We start from the raw sequence: 24,711 nt of genomic DNA, 5'->3' as shown, positions 1-24,711 counted from the left end.
CTTTTTTCCCTCCTTTTTTCCTTCTTTTTCCTCATTTTTTCCCTTTTTTTCCTCATTTTTGACCTTTTTTCCTCATTTTTTCCCTTTTTTTCACCATTTTTTACCTTTTTTTCATCATTTTCCCCTTTTTTTTCATCATTTTTCCCCAATTTCCCTCCCCTGTCCCCTATATGGGGCTGGGGACGTCTCTTTTATTCCCTATGGGCTTTTAGGGGGGCTCCTTTTCCCCTTTTCCTCCCCATTTCCCTTTTTCTTCCCTTTTTTTCCCCTCTTTTTTCACCCTTTTTCCCTTTTTTATCCTTTTTTTCCCTCTGGGGATACCGTGGGGGGTTTACTGGGGGCCCTTTTGGGGCCAATTTACCCCATGGGAACATTTTGGGGCCAATTTACCCCTTTGGACATTTTGGGGCCAATTTACCCCTTTGGGACATTTTGGGGCCAATTTACCCCTTTGGGACATTTTGGGGCCAATTTACCCCATGGGAACATTTGGGGCCAATTTACCCCCTTTGGGACATTTTGGGGCCAATTTATCCTTTTAGGACATTTTAGGGCCAATTTTTTACCTTTTTGGGATATTTTAGGGCCAATTTTTTACCCCATGGGGATATTTTGGGGCCGATTTACCCCTTTGGGACATTTTGGGGCCAATTTATTATCCATAGGGGGCCGATTCACCCCATGGGGACATTTTGGGGCCAATTTACCCTTTTGGGACATTTTGGGGCCAATTTTTTACCCTTTTGGGACATTTTAAGTCCAATTTTTTACCCCAATGTGGATATTTTGGGACCGATTTACCCCATAGGGACATTTTGGGGCCGCCCCATACCCAAAAGGATTTGGGGGACGGGAGGAAAAAGGGCTCCTGCGTGAAAATAACCCAAAATTTTAACTTTTTTCCCTTTTTTTTCCCTTTTTCTCCACTTTTCAGAGCTTGCTACGGCCGGACGGAGGCAGCAGAACCCACAGCTCCCGGCTGACCCCACAGCGAGCCCTCACCCCAAAACCCCAAAGGATCGAGCCCTTTTGGGGGACCCTAAAAAGGGGGGGGGGGGACCCCAGCGACCCCCTCCCCCTGGCCCCGCAGCCAGGTAAGCGCCAAATTTTCACTTTTTTCCCCCAAAACGAAATCTTTCCCTCGCTTTTCCAGCCCCAAATGCGTTTAATCCCATTAAAAACGGGGGGAAAAAAATAGGATTTTAAGGAAACGGGGGCGGATTTTTGGCACGCCGCCCTCCAGAACCTCGCGAAAAAGTTTTGCCACCAAAATCCTGCAAAAATAATGATTAATTTTAATTATTAAATATATTATTAAACAATTTTTTGGGGGATTTGGGGTTTTTATGGGATGTTTTAAACCCCGTTGTGGTGTCCTTATTGAACTCCGACTTCAGGCTCTTCACACAGAGCATGGAGGAGCAAAAAAAGTAGGGTAAATATCACTTTTTTGCCCCAAATTTGGCGGAAATCGCTTTATTTTTACCCATTTTTGAAGCGAAACAGAAAGGAAAGGGACAAACGAGGGGGGAAAAAAGGGGAATCTTTGGGATTTCCTGATCCTAATGAGAATTTTTGCCACTTCCTCGGGCTGTCCCGGGAAGTTTCTCTCTGCCGTGCCTCGTTCCCTTCTCGGATGAAAAAAGGAGCCCGTTTTGGGTAAAAAAAGGGAGAATTTGGGGGTGGAAGAGCGGGTTTTGTGTGCTTGGTGCGGGCGGGATCCCGCTGGCCCTAATCCCCCTGCCCCGGGCTCAAGGGCAGGGGAAAATCCCCGGCTCCGCTTACTCAGCGCTGACACCTCGTCCTCCCCGGCCCCTTTTTGAGGCAAAAAAAGGCGATTTCGGGACTGGCTGCGAGCGCCGCCGCCTGCTTTTTCCCCTACAGGTACGGCCGCGACCCTAAAACCCTGCTTGGGGGTTAATCCCCATCCCCTGGGGCTGCTTTCCTGCGCAGGGACCCAAAAAGCTAAAAAACTCCCCAAATAAGCTGAAAACTCCCCAAATAAGCTGAAAACTCCCCAAATAAGCTGAAAACTCCCAAATTAGCTGAAACCTCCCCAAATTAGCTGAAACCTCCCCAAATTAGCTGAAACCTCCCCAAATTAGCTGAAACCTCCCAAATTAGCTAAACCCCCCCAAATTAGCTGAAACCCCCCCAAATAAGCTGAAACCCCCCCAAATAAGCTGAAACCCCCCAAATAACCTAAAAAAAATCCCAAATAAGCTAAAAACCCCCCAAATAAGCTAAAAAAAAAACAAATAATCTAAAAACCCCCCCAAATAAGCTAAAACCCCCCAAATAACCTTAAAACCTCCCCAAATAACCTAAAACCCCCCAAATAACCTAAAAAAAAATCCCCAATTCCCCCTTTTTTCCCCCTTTTCCCCCTTTTGGGGCTTTTTGGTGCCCCCATCCCCTCCTTTTGGGATCGGGACCCCGCAGCTTCCCCCTCCCCCTGCTCACACCTCCCTTTATTATTATTTTTTTTACCCCTTTTTCCCCTTTTTCCCCCTCTTTTCATCCCCGCGCCGTTAACCCTTGAGGTGCCGGCGCCCTCCCTCCCCTTATGGGGTCGAGCAACCCTTTATCTCCTTTTTTTTTTATATTTTTTAGGGTTTTTTTCCCTTTTTTCCCCCCTCTCCGCCCCTTTCCTCCCCTTGCTGACGTGTTCCCTCCGCCGGCAGGAGCCGGGTGAGTAAAACTCGTGCGGGATCCGGCCCCCTTTTGGGGCTTCAATTTTGGGGTTTTTTAACCCTTTTTCCCCACTTTTTGACCCCAAATCGCTCCCACCCCCTTCCCGGCCCCAAACCCGGCCCCTTTTGGGTTAATATTTCACTCCGGCGGACTCTGCCCCTCTTCCGAGAGCGAACTCAGCCCCGTGCGGGGTTTTTCGACCTTTTTTTCCCCTAAATTAATTAATTTTGACTATTTTTGGGGATTTTGGGGTTTTTCTTTGCCCCCTCTTTTAGGGGAAGCTCCCGGGTGAGTTGGGGCCGCGGGCGTTTCGCTTCCTCTCGGGGTTTCCTCTGCCCTCGTGGCGCGCGGGGGGGGGGGGTGGTCCTAAAAGGGGCTTTTTTGGGGTGGGCTGAGCTTTTCCTGCTTCCTCGTGCTCCCCTAAAACCACTTTTCCCCCCTTTTTATGGGATTTCCTGATTTGGGGTGGGTTTTTGGGGCTCGCTAATCCCTTTTCCGAGTCTGTGGTGGCGGAGTGAGCTTTTCCTGGTACCTTATGTCTCCCTAAAACCATTTTTTACCCCTTTTTTTATGGGGTTTCCCAAATTGGGGTGGCCTTTTGGGGTTTGAAACCCTCTTCTATGTGTCCTCACAGGTCCATGGTGGCGGAATGAGCTTTTCCCGATGCCTTTTTCCCCCAAAAAATATTTTTTCCCCCCTTTTTTATGGGATTTCCTAAATTAGGGTGGCCTTTTGGGGCTCTCTAACCCCTCATTCGTGTTCCCCTGCAGGTCCATAGCAGCGGAATGAGCTTTTCCTGATGCCTTTTTCCCCCAAAAAATCACTTTTCCCCCCTTTTTATGGGATTTCCCGAATTGGGGTGATTTTTTGGGGCTCTCTAACCCCTCATTCGTGTCCCCCCCCAGGCCCATAGCAGCAGAATGAGTTTTTCCCAATCCCTTTTCCCCCCCTAAAATCACTTTTTCCCCCTTTTTATGGGATTTCCCAAATTGGGGTGGCCTTTTGGGGTTTGAAACCCTCTTCTATGTGTCCTCACAGGTCCATGGTGTCAGAATGAGCTTTTCCCAATCCCTTTTCCCCCCCTAAAATCACTTTTCCCCCCTTTTTATGGGATTTCCCGAATTGGGGTGATTTTGGGGGGCTCTCTAACCCCTCGTGCGTGTCCCCCTGCAGGTCCATGGTGGCGGAATGAGCTTTTCCTGATGCCTTTTTCCCCCCTAAAACCACTTTTTCCCCTATTTTTATGGGATTTCCCGAATTGGGGTGATTTTTTGGGGCTCTCTAACCCCTCATTCGTGTCCCCCTGCAGGTCCATAGCAGCAGAATGAGCTTTTCCCAGTCCCTTTTCCCCCCCTAAAACCACTTTTCCCCCCTTTTTATGGGATTTCCCAAATTGGGGTGATTTTTTGGGGCTCTCTAACCCCTCGTTTGTGTCCCCCCCCCAGGCCCATAGCAGCAGAATGAGCTTTTCCCAGTCCCTTTTCCCCCCCTAAAACCACTTTTCCCCTCTTTTTATGGGATTTCCTGAATTGGGGTGGCCTTTTGGGGCTTCCTAATCCCTTTTCCAAGGCGGAGTGAGCTTTTCATGGTGTCTCGTGTCCCCCTAAAACCACTTTTTCCCCCTTTTTATGGGGTTTCCAGAATTGGGATGTGCTTTAGGGTCTCGAAACCCTCTTGTATGTGCCCCCCTGCAGGTCCATGGTGTCAGAATGAGCTTTTCCCAGTCCCTTTTCCCCCCCTAAAACCACTTTTCCCCCCTTTTTATGGGATTTCCTAAATTAGGGTGGCCTTTTGGGGCTCTCTAACCCCTCATTTGTGTCCCCCCCCAGGTCCATAGCGGCAGAATGAGCTTTTCCCAGTCCCTTTTCCCCCCCTAAAACCACTTTTCCCCCCTTTTTATGGGATTTCCCGAATTGGGGTGATTTTTGGGGTCTCTAACCCCTCATTCGTGTGCCCCCCCAGGTCCATGGTGGCAGAGTGAGCTTTTCCTGATGCCTTTTTCCCCAAAAAAATCACTTTTCCCCCATTTTTATAGGATTTCCCGAATTGGGGTGATTTTTTGGGGCTCTCTAACCCCTCATTCGTGTCCCCCTGCAGCTCCATAGCAGCAGAATGAGCTTTTCCCAGTCCCTTTTCCCCCCCTAAAACCACTTTTCCCCCCTTTTTATGGGATTTCCTGAATTAGGGTGATTTTTTGGGGCTCTCTAACCCCTTGTATGTGTCCCCCTGCAGGTCCATGGTGGCGGAATGAGCTTTTCCTGATGCCTTTTTCCCCAAAAAAATCACTTTTCCCCTCTTTTTATGGGATTTCCCGATTTGGGGTGATTTTTTGGGGCTCTCTAACCCCTCTTTTCCCCCCCCCAGGTCCATGGCGGCGGAGTGAGCGGCGCGCCTGAAGGATGCTGAAGAAGAGCAGCCTGGTGCTGTGGGGGGCGGCGCTCTTCATCGCCTGGAACGGCCTCCTCCTCCTCTTCCTCTGGAGCCGCCCGCCCTCCTCTTCCTCCTCCTCCTCCTCCTCTTCCTCATCCGAACGGAGCCGGCTGACGGAGGAGGTGATCCGCTTGGCTCAGGATGCCGAAACCGAGCTGGAACGCCAAAAAGAGCTCCTGCGCCAAATCCACCGCTACAGCGGGCTGTGGGGCCGCCGCCGGGGCGCCCCCAAAAATCCCCCAAACCCCCTCCCCGCCCCCCGTAGCACCCGATGGGGGCGACACCACGGTGCTCCCGGTGCTGGTGCTGGCTTGCGACCGCAGCACGGTGCGGCGGTGCCTGGATAAACTCCTCCGCTACCGCCCTTCGGCTCAACGTTTCCCCGTTATCGTCAGCCAGGACTGCGGGCACGCCGAAACGGCGCGGGTCATCGCCTCGTACGGCGACGCCGTGGCTCACATCCGTCACCCCGAGCTCGGCGACGTCCCCGTCCCCTCCGAGCACCGAAAATTTCAAGGCTATTACAAAATCGCCCGGCATTACCGCTGGGCTTTGGGGCAGATCTTCCGCACTTTCCGCTACCGCGCCGCCATCGTGGTGGAGGACGATTTGGAGGTGGCGCCGGATTTTTTTGAGTATTTCCAAGCCGCTTTTCCCCTCCTCCTCGCCGACCGGAGCCTTTGGTGCGTTTCGGCGTGGAACGACAACGGCAAGGAGCAGATGGTGGACGCCGGGCAAGCCGAGCTGCTTTACCGCACCGATTTCTTCCCCGGTTTGGGTTGGTTGCTCCTCGCCGAGTTGTGGGACGAGCTGGAACCCAAATGGCCCCGGGCTTTTTGGGACGATTGGATGAGGCAACCCGAACAACGGCGGGGCCGCTCGTGCATCCGCCCGGAGGTATCCCGCACCATGACTTTCGGCCGCAAAGGGGTGAGCCACGGGCAGTTTTTCGACCAGTACCTAAAATTCATCAAGCTCAACGACCGCTTCGTGCCTTTCACCCGCTTGGACCTCTCCTACCTCAAAAAGGAGGAGTACGAACGCTCCTTCTTGCCCCGCGTCTACGCGGCGCCCGAGGTGCGGGTGGAGGAGCTGCAGGGCAACCAACGCCGCGAGCTGGGCGCCGTCCGCGTGCAGTACACCGGCCGCGATTCCTTCAAAGCCTTCGCCAAAGCTTTGGGGTTGATGGACGACCTCAAATCCGGCGTGCCCCGCGCCGGCTACCGCGGCATCGTCAGCTTCGTTTATCGGGGGCGCCGCGTTTATCTCGCCCCCCCCTCGGACTGGACGGGCTACGACCCCAGTTGGAGTTAGCAGCTCCGTTTATCGTCTTCTTTTTCGGGTTGATTTCCCCAAATTTTGTTTTTTTTTGGCGTCTTTTCTGCCAGCCGGGGGAGATTTTAGCCGCGCGGGGTTTTATTTTTTTGGGAATGGGGGGGGGAAGGGGGTCGGCCGAATCCCGCGGGGATTTGGCCCGAGCGGCGCCGCCAAAGGCAGAAATTATTTTCCAGAATAAAAGGAAAAAAGAAAACGACAACAAAAAAACAGAAAACGAACCCAAAAGCCTCATTTTTTGTTCTTTTTTCTGTGGTTCTCAGCACATCCTGGACCCTATATTGGGTTATATATGGCCTGGGCCCTATATGGCCTGGGCATTACAGGCCATAACTCCTTATATGGGTTATATGGGACCATATTGTGTAGGGTCTGGTCCTTATATATGGCTTTAGGGCCTTTATATGGGTTATATGGGACCATATTGTGTAGGATCTGGTCCTTATATATGGCTTTAGGGCCTTTATATGGGTTATATGGGACCATATTGTGTAGGGTCTGGTCCTTATATATGGCTTTAGGGCCTTTATATGGGTTATATGGGACCATATTGTGTAGGGTCTGGTCCTTATATATGGCTTTAGGGTCTTGGTGTAATATTTTAGGCCCTTTATGGTTTGGGATCTGCATCAGGCTGCGTGCTCTGGTCCCTAAATGAAATATAGGGACCTGGATCCCATATACAGGGGGCTGTGTCCTATATCCTGCTCCCCTCACTCCATCTGCCCCATCCTACACCCCGCTCCCTGCCCTATACGTTCTGCACCACCCTTTTTGTATAGGGGATTTATATTTGGGTCTGGGGGTGTCATTTTTTGAGCCAAAAAGTCCTTTTTATTTTACAAAACCCCCATTTTTTTATATCAAATAAACCCCAAGCTGCAGCTTTGTTGAGGCTCGTGGGTTGCCCCGTGCTGAAGCGGGCAGTGAGGGTTTAGGACGAGAAAAAATTGCTCAGTTCTGGTCTTTTTTTTAGGGAAAAAACGCCTCTTTTTGGAGCAGGGAAGGTTATGAAATGGAGCAATTAAATTGGGATAAAAAGAGGGGAAAAGGGCAAGGGAGGAACTGGGTAAAGGGGTGAAAATAGGGAAAAGTGATGCAACGAGCTGGAGATTTGCTGCTCCCCAGCAGGTTTTGGGTTAAATCAGGGTGATTTTTAGGACGAGGAAGAAAAAGGGGGAAGTATTAGGATTATGAACACTTTTCAAGCAGTGGCACTGATGTTTTCTTAAATTTCTCCTCGGTTTGGGTTTCTTGCCGAGCTCAGCCCGGGGGGAAGGCACAAATAAAATAAATTATTTACAGAAACACCCTAAATGTAATTTACTCAATTCTAGGGGAATTTATGAATTTTTATAATTTACCCGTTACATCCCAAAATGAGCATTTTGAGCCGCATTTTTACCGAACCCCATCCTTTTTTATACAGATCCCACATTTAACCGGTGTCCCTGTGACCCCGTTCTTCCTCCTGCTGCCTTTTTCACTAAAAACCCCCCAAAAACGAGCAAAAATTTAAAAAAGGCAATTTTAACGCTTCCGAACGGCCGCTGGGGGAGAGCAGCGGCGCAGTCCTCACTCAGGTCCGCTCCCCCCATTGCCCGCCGCGCTTCGCCGCTCTCGCGGGCTTCAATCAGGTCCGCTCAGCAGGGCGGGGAGAGCGCCGTGTGGAGTGACCAATGGGGGCGCCGCTGCGGGGGCGCCGACCAATCAGAGGGCGCCTGGCGCCTATAAAAGGGAGCGCGGCGGAGCGCGCGAGCCATTTGGGTAGCGCGGGGGCCATGGCGCGGGTGAAGCAGGCGGTGGGGGCGCAGCCTGGTAAAAAAGCAATTAAAAAATCTAAATTAAAATCTCCTCCATCATCGCTGGCTCGTCGGGTCTCGGCGCTGCGTAAGAAGCTTCGTTTTTCCCGGAAGCGCTTCTTTTTGAGGCTCCCTACGGCGTTTATTCGCGGGCTGCTGGGGGAATTTGGGCTCCACGTGGCCGCCTGGGCAGCGTTGCGGGCGGGCTGCGAGGTTCATCTCTTAACTCTACTTGAAAATTGGGGGCTGTGCGCCCGCCACGCCAAGCGAGCTGTCGTGGAAGCTGCCGACGTGAGGCTGGTGAGGTGCATTCAGAGGAAAAGAGTCTGATTTTCCCTGGGGGGTCAGCGCCAGGGAGCTGACTCAGGGCCTGCGGAGCTCTCATAAAAGCAACTTTTTTTTTGTTTGTGCTTGTTTGCTCTTTGTTTTGGCTTTGATACTTACAACTTGAAGCTTTTCTGACGAAAAGGAGAAGAAATCAGAGCGTCGGGAGCTTGTCTCTTGTCGGAGCACGGCGCTGCCAAGAAGCAATTGAATTTATTTAATTTATTTAATTTATTCACGCAAGGAGACGTTGGATGGCGTAATAAAAGCACGGTGCTCGTGCCAAAAGGCTCCCTTGAGCAACCTCTTGTGTTTTGAAAGCGACCTGATGGAAAAAAAAAACAAAACTACCTCGTGGAGAAGAGTGAATTACAAACCCTGGGCTGCAATTTTGGTTTGGCGGAGATCTGAGCCGCTGTGGTTTGTCGATGGCCTGATTTAAGTTTTTGGGGCCCTGGGGATGAAAGCGGCCGCCCTCCTCGGTGCCTTTTCTGGTGTTTTTTGCTCTTTCCTAGCCTGGTAAGCCGAATTTTTGCGAGTGGGGCACAGCGAGGAGGTGGTGAAATGGTGATAAAAGCCTGGCCCCGCAGCCCAGCAACGATTGTGGCACCGAGCGACCTGGGCAGGACCAGGATGTGGTTTTGGTGCAATTTCTCCTTTTTATGGGTTGAAAGCGCTCGGTGCGAGCTAAAAATAACCCAAATCCCCTCCCCGGCCCCAGACCAGATCCACGGAAGGGATCCCTGAGGGCTCTGGGTCCCTGTTGCCGCCTTCACCCACCCTCGTGGTGTTTATTTTCCTTAAATCTCACAGTTTTCCCCTTAAAAATTGCCTTTCCTCCTGTCTCTGGGTGTCTGTTATCTTATAAAACTCCCTTAAAACCTCATTAGAGCAAATAGCCCCGATTTCACACTAATTCCACCCAATATCACCACGCGTTTACTCTAATACAGCTCCGGGCAATGCCCATTTTAATGGGGAAAATAAATTAATTTGTTTTTTCCAGGGCCTGAGGCGGGTTTTAAAGGTAAGAAGTGGAAAATTTTATTATAAATCCCTTTTTTTCTGGTGAGAAAAACATTTTCAGGGCTATGCGTGTTCACAATCCATAAACGGACTTTTTCACTTAAAAAAACCCTTATACAACACATCTATTATCTCCTCCATGATAAATTTTTCCTTTTTTGGGGGCGTTTCTCCCCATTTTTTGGGTTGCACGTGGCTGGGTGTGACCTGACCTGGGCTCAGTGCTGTGCTGGGGAGGATTTGACCACCCCTGTGCCTGCTCCCGTGGAGAATTTGGTGCTCCAGGTGATGATGAACCAGCTTCTGATCCTTTTTTTTAACAAAATAGTGGAAAAAAAAAACAAGGAAGGGGACAGCTGGGGGGTGCATGCCTCAACCTAGAGAGAAAACCCACCAAGAGAGGCTAAATGTGCTAATTCCTTATTTTTTTTCCTCTTTTTTTTGTATTTTTTTCTTTTTTTCAGGCACGTGCCAGTGGAAAATCATCTGAGAGTTCAAGAAATTCCCCAAAACCTGCAGAGGGCAGAGCTGAGATTTCTGCAGGAGGAGGAAGAGTCCAGAATCACCAAAATAGTGGGGAAAAAAAAACCACAATTTTGGTCCAAACAGCCACGATGCTACACAGAAACCACCAGGAGCTTGATATCAGGTGGGGAAAACCCCACGGTGCTGAGCTTTGGGACCTAATTTCCTTTTTTTTTCCCCATTTTTTGCTCTCATTCAGCGCCGGTTTCTTCCTCCAGGATCCTAAAAACACGAGCAAAAGGAGGATTTTTCCCTCAAAAAGCACTTTCTATGGGAAAATGCTTCCTGCTGGCCTGGGTGCAATTTCCTTTGTTTTTTTGTTTTGTTTTTTTTTTTCCTTTTTCTCCTATTTCTGGCAAATATTAAATGGTGAAATGGGAACCTTGGCGCAGCGTTTCCTACGGGGAAGGGCGGAGATGAGGACACTTCCCCTATTTTGCTGTTTTTAGGACAAATTTCAGCAATTCTGAAACCCAAAGCGATTGCATTGGGTTTTGGGTCCGTTTCCGTGCATTTAAGGGAAGTTTGGGTCCATCCTGTTGCATTTAAAGGGATTTTGGGTCCGTCCTGTTGCATTTAAAGGGATTTTGGGGTCTTTTGTTGCATTTAAAGGGAATTTTGGGTCCGTCCTGTTGCATTTAAAGGAATTTTGGGGTCTTCTGTTGCATTTAAAGGGAATTTTGGGTCCATCCTGTTGCATTTAAGGGGATTTTGGGTCCGTCCTGTTGCATTTAAAGGGAATTTTGGGTCCGTCCTGTTGCATTTAAAGGGATTTTGGGTCCATCCTGTTGCATTTAAAGGGAATTTTGGGTCCGTCCTGTTTCATTTAAAGGGAATTTTGGGTCCGTCCTGTTGCATTTAAAGGGAATTTTGGGTCCGTCCTGTTGCATTTAAAGGGAATTTTGGGTCCGTCCTGTTGCATTTAAAGGGATTTTGGGGTCTTCTGTTGCATTTAAGGGGAATTTTGGGTCCATCCTGTTGCATTTAAAGGGATTTTGGGTCCGTCCTGTTGCATTTAAAGGGATTTTGGGTCCGTCCTGTTGCATTTAAAGGGATTTTGGGTCCGTCCTGTTGCATTTAAAGGAATTTTGGGTCCGTCCTGTTGCATTTAAAGGGATTTTGGGTCCGTCCTGTTGCATTTAAAGGGATTTTGGGGTCTTCTGTTGCATTTAAGGGGAATTTTGGGTCCGTCCTGTTGCATTTAAGGGGAATTTTGGGTCCGTCCTGTTGCATTTAAAGGGGATTTTGGGTCCGTCCTGTTGCATTTAAGGGGAATTTTGGGTCTGTCCTGTTGCATTTAAAGGGATTTTGGGGTCTTCTGTTGCATTTAAGGGGAATTTTGGGTCCATCCTGTTGCATTTAAGGGGAATTTGGGGTCTTCTGTTGCATTTTAGGGGAATTTGGGGTCTGTCCAAGCCTGGCGTGGATCAGGAGGGTGAAATTTAATTTGGGTGAATCCTTTCTACCTGGAAAAAAAGAGGGGAAAGAAAAAACAAACGGAGCCAGGGCTGGTTTTTAGGTGCTGTTTATTGAGCGAGTGGCGGGACGCAGCGGCGGGGAGGTGTTTGGGGTGAAACCCGAGGGTTTTGGGGGGATTTTTAGGGGCAGAAAGTGAGCAGGGCCGGCCCTTCTCCCAACCACAGCAGGGGTCTCAGCCTCTCCCCGGCGAAGGCTGCGGGGGGAAAGGCGAAAATCTCCACCTCGCTATCGGCGTCCCGAAAAGCCACCCTCCCTCCCCCGTAATCCAGGGCCACCTCGATGCGTTTCGGCACCCGGGCCAGGTGCAGGCAGGTGGGACTTGGCCAGGTGAGCGCCCTCAATTGCCCCAACCACTGCCCCACAGCCCAAACGCCCCGCGCGGGGCTCAACCCGAAACATCCCTTGCGGGGCACGAATTCCCGAGCCACCCCCAAAGCCCAGTCGGGTCCCCGCGGCACCTCCACCGCCCAACGGTGCCGTCCTGCGGCGAAACCCTGGCGGCCCAAAACGCACCAAAGAGCCTCGAAACGCTCCGAGCTCCCCGGAGGAGGGTCCCGAGGGGTTTTGCGCCGCCGGGCGCTGCGGCCGTCCGGGGACACCAGGATTTGGGGTGAGCGGTGGCCGGGTCCAGGGTGACGCTCGCTGGGGGGACAAAAGGGTTCGGGGTTTGAGTCCTGATTATTTGGTGCATCCCGTTATCAGCTCCAAATAGTGCACCCCAATATCGGCTTCGGGGTTTGCTCTAGGGCGTCAGATCCAAATATTGCACCCCAATATCAGCTCTGGGTCTTGGTCCCAATTATCGACTCCAAATATTGATCCGGATTATCAATTTTGGGAGTCGAACCCAATTATCAGCTCCAAATATTGCTCCAGATTATCAATTTTGGGAGTCAAACCCGATTATCAGCTCCAAATATTGCTCCAGACCATCAGTTTTGGGAGCTGAACCCAATTATCAGCTCCAAATATTGCTCCAGATTATCAGTTTTGGGAGCTGAATCTAATTATCAGCTCCAAATATTGCTCCAGATTATCAGTTTGGGGAGTTGAACCCAATTATCAGCTCCAAATATTGCACCCCAATCTCAACTCTGGGTCTTGCACCCGATTATCAACTCCAAATATTGCTCCAGATTATCAATTTTGGGAGTCAAACCCAATTATCAGCTCCAAATATTGCACCCCAATCTCAGCTCTAGGATTTAAACCCAATTATCAGCTCCAAATATCTGCTCTGGGTCTTGCTCCCGATTATCAGCTCCAAATATTGCTCCAGATTATTAGTTTGGGGAGTCGAACCCAATTATCAACTCCAAATATTGCTCCAGATTATCAATTTTGGGAGTCAAACCCAATTATCAACTCCAAATATTGCACATCCTATCAGCCCTGGATCTTGCACCTGCTCCAAATATTGCTCCAGAATATCAGTTTTGGGAGTCGAACCCAATTATCAGCTCCAAATATTGCTCCAGATTATCAGTTTTGGAGTCGAACCTGATTATCAGCTCCGAATATTGCTCCAGATTATCAGCTCTGGGATTTGAACACAATTATCAGCTCCAAATATCGCTCCAGATTATCAGTTTTGGGAGTCGAACCCGATTTTCAGCTCCAAATATTGCTCCAGATTATCAGTTTTGGGAGCTGAACCCAATTATCAGCTCCAAATATTGCTCCAGATTATCAGTTTTGGGAGTCAAACCCAATTACCAGCTCCAAATATTGCACGTCCTATCAGCTCTGGATCTTGCACCTGCTCTAAATATTGCTCCAGATTATCAGTTTTGGGAGTCGAACCCAATTATCAGCTCCAAATATTGCTCCAGATTATCAATTTTGGAGAGCTGAACCCAATTATCAGCTCCAAATATTGCTCCAGATTATCAGTTTTGGGAGTCGAACCTGATTATCAGCTCCAAATATTGCACCCCAATATCAGCTCTGGGTCTTGCACCCGATTATCAACTCCAATATTGCTCCAGATTATCAGTTTTGGGAGTCGAACCCGATTACCAGCTCCAAATATTGCTCCAGATTATCAGTTTTGGGAGTCGAACCTGATTATCAGCTCCAAATATTGCTCCAGATTATCAGTTTGGGGAGTCGAACCCAATTATCAACTCCAAATATTGCTCCAGATTATCAGTTTTGGGAGTTGAACCTAATTATCAGTTCCAAATATTGCACATCCTATCAACTCTGGATCTTGCACCTGCTCCAAATATTGCTCCAGAATATCAGTTTTGGGAGTCGAACCCAATTATCAGCTCCAAATATTGCTCCAGATTATCAGTTTTGGGAGTCGAACCTGATTATCAGCTCCGAATATTGCACCCCACTATCGGCTTTGGGTTTTGCTCTAGGGCGTCAGATCCAAATATTGCACCCCAATATCAGCTCTGGGTCTTGGTCCCAATTATCGACTCCAAATATTGATCCGGATTATCAATTTTGGGAGTCGAACCCAATTATCAGCTCCAAATATTGCTCCAGATTATCAGTTTTGAGAGTTAAACCCAATTATCAACTCCAAATATTGCTCCAGATTATTATTGGGGAGTCGAACCAATTATCAGCTCCAAATACTGCACCCCAATCTCAGCTCTGGGTCTTGCACCCGATTATCAGCTCCAATATTGCTCCAGATTATCAATTTTGGGAGTCAAACCCAATTATCAGCTCCAAATATTGCTCCAGATTATCAGTTTTGGGAGCCGAACCCAATTAACAGCTCCAAATATTGCTCCAGATTATCAATTTTGGGAGTCGAACACGATTATCAGCTCCAAATACTGCTCCAGATTATCAGCTCTGGGTTTTTCAGCCCCAAATATTGGATATTAAACCAGAACTTGAGGTCTAAACGTGGCCCTGAAGCCGGATTTACCTTTCTGGTACCCCCCCAGGTCTTCCTCCAGGGAGCAAGCCAGGACATCTGAAAACAGAGAAAAAAAAACAAAGATTTACAGCCCTGCATCCAGCTGCTCCTTCCCCACCTCTTCTGGGCATTAAGAACTAATTAATGCCCTGAACACTTAATTAAAGCCCTGATTTAATCACTAATTAATTGCCTGCAGCTCTCCCTCCCTTAAGGGAGCTATAATGGGTCTCTAGGGTGAAAATTATTATTTTTTTTAATTTCAATTAACGGGTGTTTGGTGAATTTGGACTTCCCAACCCAATTTTGCCAGTTCTTGGGACGCCTGCCCCCCGCCCAGGCTTTGTTTTCTGCTCATGAAATCACTGTTTTTTGCCCCATTTTCCCCTCCAGGCACCTTTGAGCCTCTCCACCACCGCTTCCAGGGCGTTGTTTTTTTGGGAGAAGTCCTCGAGCTCCGCTTCGAGCTCCAGCGGCCGCGGCCTCTGCTCCGTGCTCCTCGTTGGGGGGAAAATCAGAACATTTAACACCGCCGCTCCTGGCCAGGAAACCCCAAATCCCCCCCAAAAATGTGCTGTAAAGCCGGGGGGAAGCGAAATCTAGAGGATTTTGTGCCCCAAAATAGAGGATTTTGTGCCCCAAAGTAGAGGATTTCATGGCCCAAAAGTAGAGGATTTTGTGCCCAAAATAGAGGAGTTTTGTGCTCCAAAATTGATTTTTTTTTTTTTGTTTGTTTTGTTTTTGGTGCCCCAAAATAGAGAATTTTATGGCCTAAAAATAGAGGGTTTTGTGACCCCAAAGAAGAGGTATTTGGCCTCCGAAATAGCAGAGTTTTGTGCCCCCCAAAATAGAGGGGGTTTGGACCCAAAAATAGGGTTTATTTATGCCCCAAAAACAGTTTTTTTGTGCCCCCAAAATAGAGGAGTTTGTGGCCCAAAATAGAGGAATTTATGGCCCCAAAATAGAGGTTTTTTTGTGCCCCAAAGTAGCCAGGTTTGGGGCACCAAAATGGAGTCCTTTTTGTGCCCTAAAGTAGAGGGGTTTTGTGTCCGAAAATAGAGGATTTTATGGCCCAAAAATAGTTTTTTTTTTATTATTATTATTTTTTTGTACCCCCAAAATAGTTTTTTTGTTTGTTTTTGTTTTGTGCCCCAAAGTAGAGGATTTTTGTGCCCCAAAGTCGAGGGTTTGTGTGCCCCCCAATATAGAAGATTTTATGGCCCAAAACCGGAGGGTTTTTGTGCCCCCAAAATAGAGCGATTTTTGCCCCAAAGTGGAAGTTTTTTGTGGGCCCCAAAGTAGCAGAGTTTTGTGCCCCAAAAATAGCAGATTTGTGCCCAGAAGTGGCGTCTCAAAGCGATGTTTTTTACCCAGCGGAGAGACCCCCCCGGTACCTGCTGGGGGCGACTCCGGCGTCCTGGGGGGGAGGAAAGAAAAGAGAAACTCAGGCGCTATTTTTGTGCAAAAAAAAGTGAAAATTGGGATTTTTTAGGGAGGATTTTGGCTCACCCATGGATTTCCACCGCCATTCCAGCCCTTGGCTTCCTCCAGCCCCCGCCGCAGGTGGCCCAGGCGGGCCAGTAGCCACGATTCCTGCTGGCCCACGAGCCCCCGCAGCCCCCCCAGCACCGCCAGCAGCTTTTGCCTCTCCGCCTCCACTCGTGCCTGGGAGGCAAAAAAATAAAAAAAATAAAAAAAATAAAAAAAAGAGGCTGGCAGCAGGGAAAAGGGCCAAAAGCCACATTTTTTGCCCTAAAAATATTTGGCACCCACCATCAGCGACTGCTGGGCCCCCCCCGGGGGTGTCAGCAGCGTGGCCGCTCGCTCGTCCTCTTGCCTTTTATTTTGGGGGGGTCCGAGGTGCTCCTGGGGTCTGGAGGAGGACGGGGTGGGTTCCTGTAGGGGGTGGGAAAAAGGGGTGAGAAGCCCCAAAATGCCCAAATTTGGAGGTCCTCTTGGTTGAGCTCCAGAAATCCCCTAAAAGCCCCCCCCCAGGTCCCATTAATCTCCCCCTTTTCCCTCCCTCGTGAGACCCTTTTGGGGCCCCCCCTTTTCTCCTATGGTTTTTGGGTTTAAATCACTCATTTTTGGCTGCCAAGCCCTCCCACTTCCTCCAAACTCGCTCAAAACTCTCCGAATTGCAGCGTTTCAGCCCAATTTCCTCTCCCGGGTGCTGGGAGGGAAGGCAGAGAGCTTCACCCCCCCGACAGAAAAGCTGAGCTTTAGGGGAAAATATTTTTTGGGGGGCGGATTGGGGAGGGAGAGGGCAATCCTCTCGCCTCCAAGCATTTTTTTTGGGGGGGGGGGATTTGGGAAAGGAGAGGGCAATTCTCTCGCCTCCAAACATTTTTTGGGGGGGGGATTTGGGGAGGGAGAGAGCAATCCTCTCCCATCCAAGCATTTTTTTGGGGGGGATTTGGGAGGGGGAGGGCAATCCTCTTGCATCCAAGCATTTTTTTGAGGGGGATTTGGTGAGGGAGAGTGGAATTCGCTCGCGTCCAAGCATTTTTTTGGGGGGAATTTGGGGAGGGATAGGGCAATTCTCTCGCCTCCAAGCATTTTTTTGGGGGTGATTTGGGAAGGAGAGGGCAATTTGCTCGCGTCCAAGCATTTTTTGGGGGGGGGGATTTGGGGAGGGAGAAGGCAAATCTCTCACCTCCAACCATTTTTTGGGGGGGGATTTGGGGAGGGAGAGGGCAATCCTCTCGCCTCCAAGCATTTTTTTGGGGTGATTTGGGGAGGAAGAGGGCAATTCTCTCGCCTCCAAGCATTTTTTGGGGGGGGATTTGGGGAGGGAGAGGGCAAATCTCTCGCCTCCAAGCATTTTTCTGGGGGGGGATTTGGGTAGGGAGAGGGCAATTCTCTCCCATCCAAGCATTTTTTTGGGGGGGGATTAGGGGAGGGAGAGGGCAATTTGCTCGCGTCCAAGCATTTTTGGGGGGGGGGATTTGGGGAGGGAGAAGGCAAATCTCTCACCTCCAACCATTTTTTGGGGGGGGATTTGGGGAGGGAGAGGGCAATCCTCTCGCCTCCAAGCATTTTTTTGGGGTGATTTGGGGAGGAAGAGGGCAATTCTCTCGCCTCCAAGCATTTTTTGGGGGGGGATTTGGGGAGGGAGAGGGCAAATCTCTCGCCTCCAAGCATTTTTCTGGGGGGGGGGATTTGGGTAGGGAGAGGGCAATTCTCTCCCATCCAAGCATTTTTTTGGGGGGGGATTAGGGGAGGGAGAGGGCAATTCTCTCGCATCCAAGCATTTTTTTTGGGGGGGATTTGGAAGGAGAGGGCAATTCTCTCGCCTCCAAGCATTTTTTGGGGGGGATTTGGGGAGGGAGAGGGCAAATCTCTCACCACCAATCATTTTTTTGGGGGGATTTGGGGAGGGAGAGGGGAATTCTCTCCCATCCAAGCATTTTTTTGGGGGGGATTTGGGGAGGGAGAGGGCAATTCTCTCGCCTCCAACCATTTTTTGGGGGGGATTTGGGGAGGGAGAGGGCAATCCTCTCGCCTCCAAGCATTTTTTGGGGGGGGATTTGGGGAGGGAGAGGGCAATTCTCTCACCACCAAGCATTTTTGGGGGGGATTTGGGGAGGGAGAGGGCAATCCTCTCCCATCCAAACATTTTTTTGGGGTGATTTGGGGAAGGAGAGGGCAATTCTCTCTCCTCCAACCATTTTTTTGGGGTGATTTGGGGAGGAAGAGGGCAATTCTCTCGCCTCCAACCATTTTTTGGGGGGGATTTGGGGAAGGAGAGGGCAATTCTCTCCCATCCAAGCATTTTTTTTGGGGGGGATTTGGGGAAGGAGAGGGCAATTTGCTCGCATCCAAGCATTTTTGGCCGCGGGGCCTGGCTCACCCGATCCTCGAGGGGCTCGGCGGGGGGGACGCGACGCTCGAGGTCTCCGCCAAGGCCCAAATCCTCGCCCTCCACCAGCTCCCGCACCACGGCCACCACGTTGGCCAACTGCCGGTTGGGGCAAAATCCTCCCGGGGGGGAACGGGAGGCGGCACAGGGGGCAGGATCCGGCCCCGTCTTGGCTTTTTTGGGCGCAGCGGCGACGCAGGAGCGGCAGAAGTTGTGGCCGCAAGGCAGGAGCATCACGGGCCGGCGGAAAAAATCCAAGCAGACGGCGCAGGTGGCTTCCTCCCGGAGGTTTCTCACCGCGTTTCCTTGGGCCATGGTTGCGAGGAAAGTCCCGAGGAATTGTTGGAGGCCACCGGAGAAACGCCCACGGGCGAGGGGCCGGGCGTTGGGTTTTTTCCTGGAAGCCCGTCCGTAAACGCAGCGGGGTTTAAAGCGAAAGTAAAAAAAAAAATAATAAATAAATAAAAAAAAGAAACCCCACCCAAGAAGCGAAAAGGAAGAGGAAGCGGAGGCTTTCAGGCTCTTTTTCTCCGAAAGGAAAGCGAATTGTGAAATAAATGCATTTATTTACTAATTAACTCAGCGAACCAAGCTGAGAAAGGGTTTCTAACTTAAATATTCACTTTTAGAGATCAAAACCCATATTTTTTTAAAGGCTTATCAAAAAGTTTTTATAGTTATGAATTATGCTGGTAAAAAAATAAAATAATTCAAATAAAGCTGTAAAAACAACAGGTTTCTGAGCCGCAAATTAGTCTGAGTTGGTTTTTGTCCAGGCAAACCACAGAAACTCCCCGGAGGTGGCTCGCAGCGAGGGTAAAAAGAGGCAGGAGTGGTGCAAAAACTCAGTGGGAATTTGCTAAAAATAAAATAGAATAAAATAGATTAAAATAAAATAAATAAAATAAAATAAAATAAAATAAAATAAAATAAAATAAAATAAAATAAAATAAAATAAAATTAAATTAAATTAAAAATAAATAAAATAAAATAAAATAAAATAAAATAAAATAATAGAATAAAATAAATAATTTTTTAAAAAATTAATAAAATAATAAAAATGCTGCCAAACCCCGTTAATAAACCCCAAAAGCTCCCCCTTGAAAGGTGGGGCCGGAGGGGCCGAGCTAGGCTCACCTTAGCGGATCTCAAAGGCGCGTTCTCATTGGTTTGTTACGCGCAGCCAATAGGAACGCGCAGCTCGGCAGGCAGCCAATAGAAGGGGGAGTTTCTGATCCCCCTCCCCGCGCCGCACACGCGCTGGGGGAGGACTCGAGGGGCCGTTGGTGCGCGGGGATGGGGCGCGAGAAAACGTTAAATAAATAAATAAAATAAAATAAAATAAAATAAAATAAAATAAAATAAAATAAAATAAAATAAAATAAAATAAAATAAAATAAAATAAAATAAAATAAAATAAAATAAAATAAAATAAAATAAAATAAAATAAAAATAAAAATAAAAATAAAAAAGGAAAAGAAATCCTGGCAGATCTCGAGGTAGAAAAAAAAAATGAAAAGGAAAAAATAATTCCTTTCCTTTCCTTTCCTTTCCTTTCCTTTCCTTTCCTTTCCTTTCCTTTCCTTTCCTTTCCTTTCCTTTCCTTTCCTTTCCTTTCCTTTCCTTTCCTTTCCTTTCCTTTCCTTTCCTTTCCTTTCCTTTCCTTTCCCCTTTCCCCTTTTCCCCTTTTCCCCTTTTCCCCTTTTCCCCTTTTCCCCTTTTCCCCTTTTCCCCTTTTCCCCTTTTCCCCTTTTCCCCTTTTCCCCTTTTCCCCTTTTCCCCTTTTCCCCTTTCCTCCAGGAAACTCCTGGCACAGGGCGTTAATCACCAGGAGGGTAATTTCAAGCTTAATTAAATCTTAGTTAAATCTTCAGCTACTTCTCCCTCCCAAGAGGGAGCCCAACTTGCAAGCAGCAGCAGCAGAGGAATCCAGAGCTGTGCTGGATGAAAATATTCCTGCAGAAACTGTTATTTCTCTCTAATTTTTAATTTTTAGAAGGAAATTAAATTACATGTGGAAGCAAGCCAGCGTCACTTCTTATGTGATGTTTATTTTTCACTTATAAGCATGTTTTGGAGCTCCAATGTTTCGGAGCAAGGATGTGCTGCACCTGCTGGATGCCTGCTGCCGCGTTCGGCTTTTTGGGGCAAATTCCTGTACTTTAGGAGACTTTAACTCGGCTTTTCTGGATCCAGGGAAAATAAAATAAAATAAAATAAAATAAAATAAAATAAAATAAAATAAAATAAAATAAAATAAAATAAAATAAAATAAAATAAAATAAAATAAAATAAAAAAGCCATGGCTTTTCTGGAGCTATACTGCTGGGGAGCTACGGAGAAGGGGTGAACCTGCCTCTGGCCGTTCCCTTCCCAGGACGAGAAGATGCTGTTTTGGGGGAGAAACGCCCCATTTTGGGGCGGAAAAATGCGTTTTGGTGGCAGCGGGAGCCCAGTCCGAGGGGAGGGGGGGGGGGAGCAGGGGCTCGCGGCGGTTGACTCTGTCGCGTCCGCCGGGGAAGGGGGGGGGGGGGGGACGTTGACTCGGTTCCGTCCGGCCCGGTGCTATATAAAGGGGCCGCGGGGGCCCCCCCGCCCCGCAGTCGGAGGTCGGCGGCGGCGAGTGCGGGGAGCGGAGCGGAGAGAGGAGCGGAGAGGGGGGGGAGCGAAGCCTCGAAGCCGGCGGTTGGGGGGGGTGCTCCGGTGTGGTACCGGCCATGCCTCGCGGCAACACCTTGTCCCAGCCTTCCACCTCCCGGGCGGGTTTAGCGGTGCAGCTGCCGAAGAAGCGGGGGCGGCCGTCGCTGTCGGATCTGATTCTCCGCGCCGTCTGCGTCTCCACGGCTCGCAAAGGCGCCTCGCTGGCTCTCATCAAGAAGACGCTGGCCACCGAGGGGTACGATGTGGTGAGGAACGGCAGCCGCCTCAAGGCGGTGCTCAGCGGTTTGGTTACCAAGGGGCTCCTGCAGCGCGTAACCGGCACGGGCATCGCCGGCTCGTTCCGTATCGGCCGCGTCGGTAAAGAGCGCGTGGAGGGAGCCGCGAGGAGCGGGAGGGCGGACGGCAAAAGCCGCCAGCGCCCCGCGGGGAAGACGAAAGGCCCGAGGCGCGCTGTCAAAGCCACCCCGCAGCGGCTGAAGAAGCCGAGGAGACCTCGGGGCAAGACCGCGGCGGCACCAGCGGAGCCGGCGGCCGAGGGTGCGGAGGCAGCCGAGCGCCCGGAGGCGGCGGCGGTTGAGGAGGAGCGTTAGGAGCGCGGTGGAAGAAAGCAATAAAACCTTAAACTTTAAACCCAAAGGCTCTTTTAAGAGCCACCCCCCCAGAGCTCAGCAGAGGGGCTGTACGCGCGGGGTGGCCGGAGCTGATGGAAGCAGGGCGGCAGCGCCGCTCGCTCGTCAAGGCTTCCCCGACGGGCGCACGGAGGCAGGGAAAGAGGGAGGCGGGGAGGGAGGGAGGCGACGCCCGCGGTCCCTCAACGAGCCCCGGGGAGCGGCTGCGGCTCCTCCGCCGGCGGAGCCCGGAGACCTCGGGGCGGGGAGCGCGCCGCTTGCCCGGCTCCGTGTGAGGTTCTCACTCCGGTCCGCACCTCCCCATACGCGGGGCGGACCTGCCGGGTGCGGTTCTCAACCCGGTCCGCACCCCCCCCCCCCATATGCACGGTGCGGACCTGCCGGGTGCAGTTCTCAACCCGGTCCGCACAGGACCGCATGTCCTCCTCCCACCCCACCCCCGCCCCTTGGATGGCAATAAGGAAGGAGAAAATAATAAATTGCTTTTTTTTTCTTTTTTTCTTTTTTTTTTTAAACAAACCCATCACCCGCACAGAAAAACGCCGGTTTGAACCCATTTACAGCCGGGAAGGGGGGATGCCCGGGATCCCTCTCAAAATCCACTTATCTGCGCCTTCTCCTCCACCTCCCACGAGCAGCGCCGCGGGGCAGCCCCCTCGCAGCCCAGGGCGCCCGGCGCCTCCTCGCATCGCTGGGGCTCCCTGGCTTTCTCCTGCTCCTCGTCCCACCGCACGCTTTTTCTGTCCCCCAAAACCTGCGGGGGAGCCGAGCCGGGATCTGGCGTCCCCTTTGCTGAGGGGGAGACCCGCGCAGGTCAGAGGCAAAGCCCAGGAAAAGCTGAAGTAAGAAGAAAAGCTTTAAATAATAATAATAATAATATTAATAATAGCTTCCTTACCCTTTTCCTCCGTGCTCAGGATTTTCCCTGTTTCCAGCTTCGGTTTGGGTCTCCCTGGCTCTGGAAGGAAGGAGGTAGGTGGGTGGTGGATGCGCCTCAGTCGCTGCCTCCTTCCCCCAAACTCCTTTTCCTCCTAAAATTACCTCGCAATTCTTTCAGGGCCTCCTCGAGGGCAGCGTGCTGGCGGCGGCAGGAGCGCAGGCTCTTTTCCAGCTCGGGGGGAAGCTGCGGCCTCGCTTCGTTCCAGCTGGGGAGAGAAATTACAGCGGTGGACTCGGCGCGAGGGTTGGGGCTAAACCCGTGCAGGTAACAAACCCAAAAAAACGGGAGCTGAGGGTTTCGTAGTGCTGAGAAGCAGAAAAGTGGAAGTGGCGGTGCCGGTTTCATCCCCGGAGGGTGAAGCTTTGGGGTTTTATTGGCTTCGAAGCAGGGTAATGAGGTGTGGAAGCGATGGGGCGCCACGTACCTACTCAGGCTGCTCCCGGTATCCTAAAAAGGGGGAAAAAAACAGGATTAAGGGCCCCGTGTGTGGATTTTTGGGGGGTTTTACCTTCATCCTGGTGAGCCTCACCTGGGGCAGCCGCCCGGCCTCCAGCTGCCCGATGAGGCCGTGGAGCCGCGCGATTTCCTCGGCCACCCGCGAGGCTTTTTCCACCTGGGCGGCCTCGAAGGCGGCGTCGAGCTCGGCCAGGCGCTGGAGCACCGCGCGCTCCTTCTCGTCCAGCAGCCGCCGCAGCCGCTCGAACTCGCTCCCGATGCGCCGCCGCTCGGCCTCGCTCGTCTCCTGGGGGGGGGAAGGAAGCAGGAGGGGAAACCTCCCCCCCCTTGTGACCGCGCGTCTCCCCCCAGACCTGATTTATTTTCCTCCTTTTTAAGCTAAGGACAAAGCGCTTTGGTTGGAGCCGGGGGGGTTGGAAGGCTGGGGTAGAGCAAGATGTGGTTAATTAAAATTAAAAATGCTTTTTCTGCTCTTTTTCCCCTTCCATCACCATCCCTGCTTCATAATTAGCGCAAAAATCCAACCCAGAGCCTCGGAAAGTGAGCGTGGAGGGGAAAGTTTTAATTCCTTACTAATAAACTTCCCTTTGGGGGCTCGGTATGGAATTTAACGAAGCGATGCTGCTAATTAAAGCAATTTAAAGCGCTAATATGCAGGTGCACGGGGAATCACAGCTGGGCGTGGAGGCAGCACTCACCAAACCTGCCCGGGATCCGCGCGGTCGGGCTCGACCGGGTGTGGGGCTTTGCAGGGCGCGTCGCGGGGATGTTCCCGAGCGTTTCGGTCAGAATAAGAAGAAAAAAAAAAAATCCCAAAGCCCCCAACGGAGCTGCTGAACCCCCGAGGGGCCCTTACCAGGTAGTCCAGGCGGCGCTTCTCGTCGGCCACTCTCCAGTCCAGAAACTCCGCTAAGACTTTCCGTAGGGATTGGAGGTGAGATTGGATTTTCTCCTAAATATACACCCCAAAAAAATAAAAATAATGAAGCGATCAGCTTGGCTTGTTGGCTTTAAAATCCTCAGTTAATGGGGAGAGGAAAGCAGCTTCCCAAAATCCACCTCTGGAACCAGGTCCAGTTTTCTGCTTCTCGTCAGGAGCCAAATCTTTTTGCTTTTACACCCAAAAATGAAAAAATTTTCCCTTTGCGCCAGCCTCATCCAGGTGCCGAACCCAACGGGATGCCCGCAGCCAGCCTCACCTCCTCCTCCTCCTTCTCCTCCTCCTCCTCGTGCGTCCCAAAAAACTTCGTGGCCGGAGCCCGCAGCCGCTCGTCCATTGCCACCGACGGCCTGGAGCCGGAGGATTTTCACCCTGCGGGGTTTTTTCAGGGCCAGGAGAAGTTGGCGAGGAAATTCTGCGAGAAATCAGCCTCGGCGTTGAGGTTCCTTGCTGCTTCCATGCTTCACCACCGGAGGTTTGGAGCAGCGCAAGGCGAAGCCGAAATCCTGCGACCCGCCCCGGGGTGTTCCCATTACCCCAGCGCCACCTTCCCGGGTGGAAAAATCAGAGTTTGTCATCTTCGTCCTGCCCCCAGACGATTTTTAAGCAAGTTGTTGACTAAATCATCACATTTCTAGGCTTTGCTGGCTGATGGAAATGCAGCTGGTTCACCAAATTCCTCCTTTTTGCTGCGGTGTAAGAATGGAAGTTTTTAGTACATCCT

At 50.6% G+C, this 24,711-nt stretch overlaps 4 protein-coding genes and 1 long non-coding RNA gene across 8 annotated transcripts; 2 read left to right on the top strand and 3 right to left on the bottom strand.

Annotated features, from left to right (window-relative positions):
* Positions 1–219: 219 nt before the first annotated feature.
* LOC137846336 (uncharacterized) lies at positions 220–862 on the bottom strand. The gene is made up of 3 exons (XR_011090466.1): positions 740–862; positions 401–566; positions 220–343 (listed from the first exon to the last, which is right to left on the bottom strand). It is a non-coding gene; the product is annotated as an uncharacterized lncRNA (long non-coding RNA).
* A 54-nt stretch (positions 863–916) lies between these two features.
* Positions 917–6,680, top strand: MGAT1 (alpha-1,3-mannosyl-glycoprotein 2-beta-N-acetylglucosaminyltransferase). Its single transcript, XM_068664047.1, is given in 3 exon segments — positions 917–1,094; positions 5,059–5,338; positions 5,340–6,680. Coding segments are annotated over 2 exon segments (1,344 nt in total). The 5' UTR covers positions 917–1,094; positions 5,059–5,093; the 3' UTR covers positions 6,439–6,680.
* A 4,969-nt stretch (positions 6,681–11,649) lies between these two features.
* LOC137846232 (E3 ubiquitin-protein ligase TRIM58-like) lies at positions 11,650–19,163 on the bottom strand. 3 transcript variants are annotated; one of them, XM_068664054.1, is made up of 7 exons: positions 18,353–18,965; positions 16,273–16,395; positions 16,009–16,164; positions 15,894–15,916; positions 14,897–14,994; positions 14,509–14,556; positions 11,853–12,257 (listed from the first exon to the last, which is right to left on the bottom strand). In XM_068664054.1, the coding sequence occupies exons 1-7, from the start codon at positions 18,674–18,676 to the stop codon at positions 12,001–12,003; spliced, it is 1,029 nt and encodes a 342-aa protein (XP_068520155.1). In that variant the 5' UTR covers positions 18,677–18,965; the 3' UTR covers positions 11,853–12,000. The 3 variants fall into 3 exon arrangements, with proteins under 3 accessions (XP_068520153.1, XP_068520155.1, XP_068520154.1); XM_068664053.1 differs by having other exon boundaries at positions 14,897–14,997; positions 18,353–18,931; XM_068664052.1 differs by lacking the exon at positions 15,894–15,916 and having other exon boundaries at positions 11,650–12,257; positions 14,897–14,997; positions 18,353–19,163.
* A 1,915-nt stretch (positions 19,164–21,078) lies between these two features.
* LOC137846182 (histone H1.01-like) lies at positions 21,079–21,612 on the top strand. Its single transcript, XM_068663887.1, has one exon. The coding sequence runs from the start codon at positions 21,079–21,081 to the stop codon at positions 21,610–21,612; it is 534 nt and encodes a 177-aa protein (XP_068519988.1).
* A 631-nt stretch (positions 21,613–22,243) lies between these two features.
* LOC137846256 (E3 ubiquitin-protein ligase TRIM7-like) lies at positions 22,244–24,378 on the bottom strand. 2 transcript variants are annotated; one of them, XM_068664110.1, is made up of 7 exons: positions 24,247–24,378; positions 23,904–23,999; positions 23,121–23,333; positions 23,016–23,038; positions 22,693–22,796; positions 22,550–22,609; positions 22,244–22,443 (listed from the first exon to the last, which is right to left on the bottom strand). In XM_068664110.1, the coding sequence occupies exons 1-7, from the start codon at positions 24,322–24,324 to the stop codon at positions 22,244–22,246; spliced, it is 774 nt and encodes a 257-aa protein (XP_068520211.1). In that variant the 5' UTR covers positions 24,325–24,378. The 2 variants fall into 2 exon arrangements, with proteins under 2 accessions (XP_068520211.1, XP_068520209.1); XM_068664108.1 differs by having other exon boundaries at positions 22,693–23,038.
* Positions 24,379–24,711: the final 333 nt, after the last annotated feature.

This window comes from Anas acuta, chromosome 31, assembly GCF_963932015.1.
Source record: "Anas acuta chromosome 31, bAnaAcu1.1, whole genome shotgun sequence".
Lineage (NCBI taxonomy): Eukaryota > Metazoa > Chordata > Aves > Anseriformes > Anatidae > Anas > Anas acuta.
Note: the sequence above shows the minus strand (reverse complement) of the source record. Positions and strands in the feature narration are given on the sequence as shown.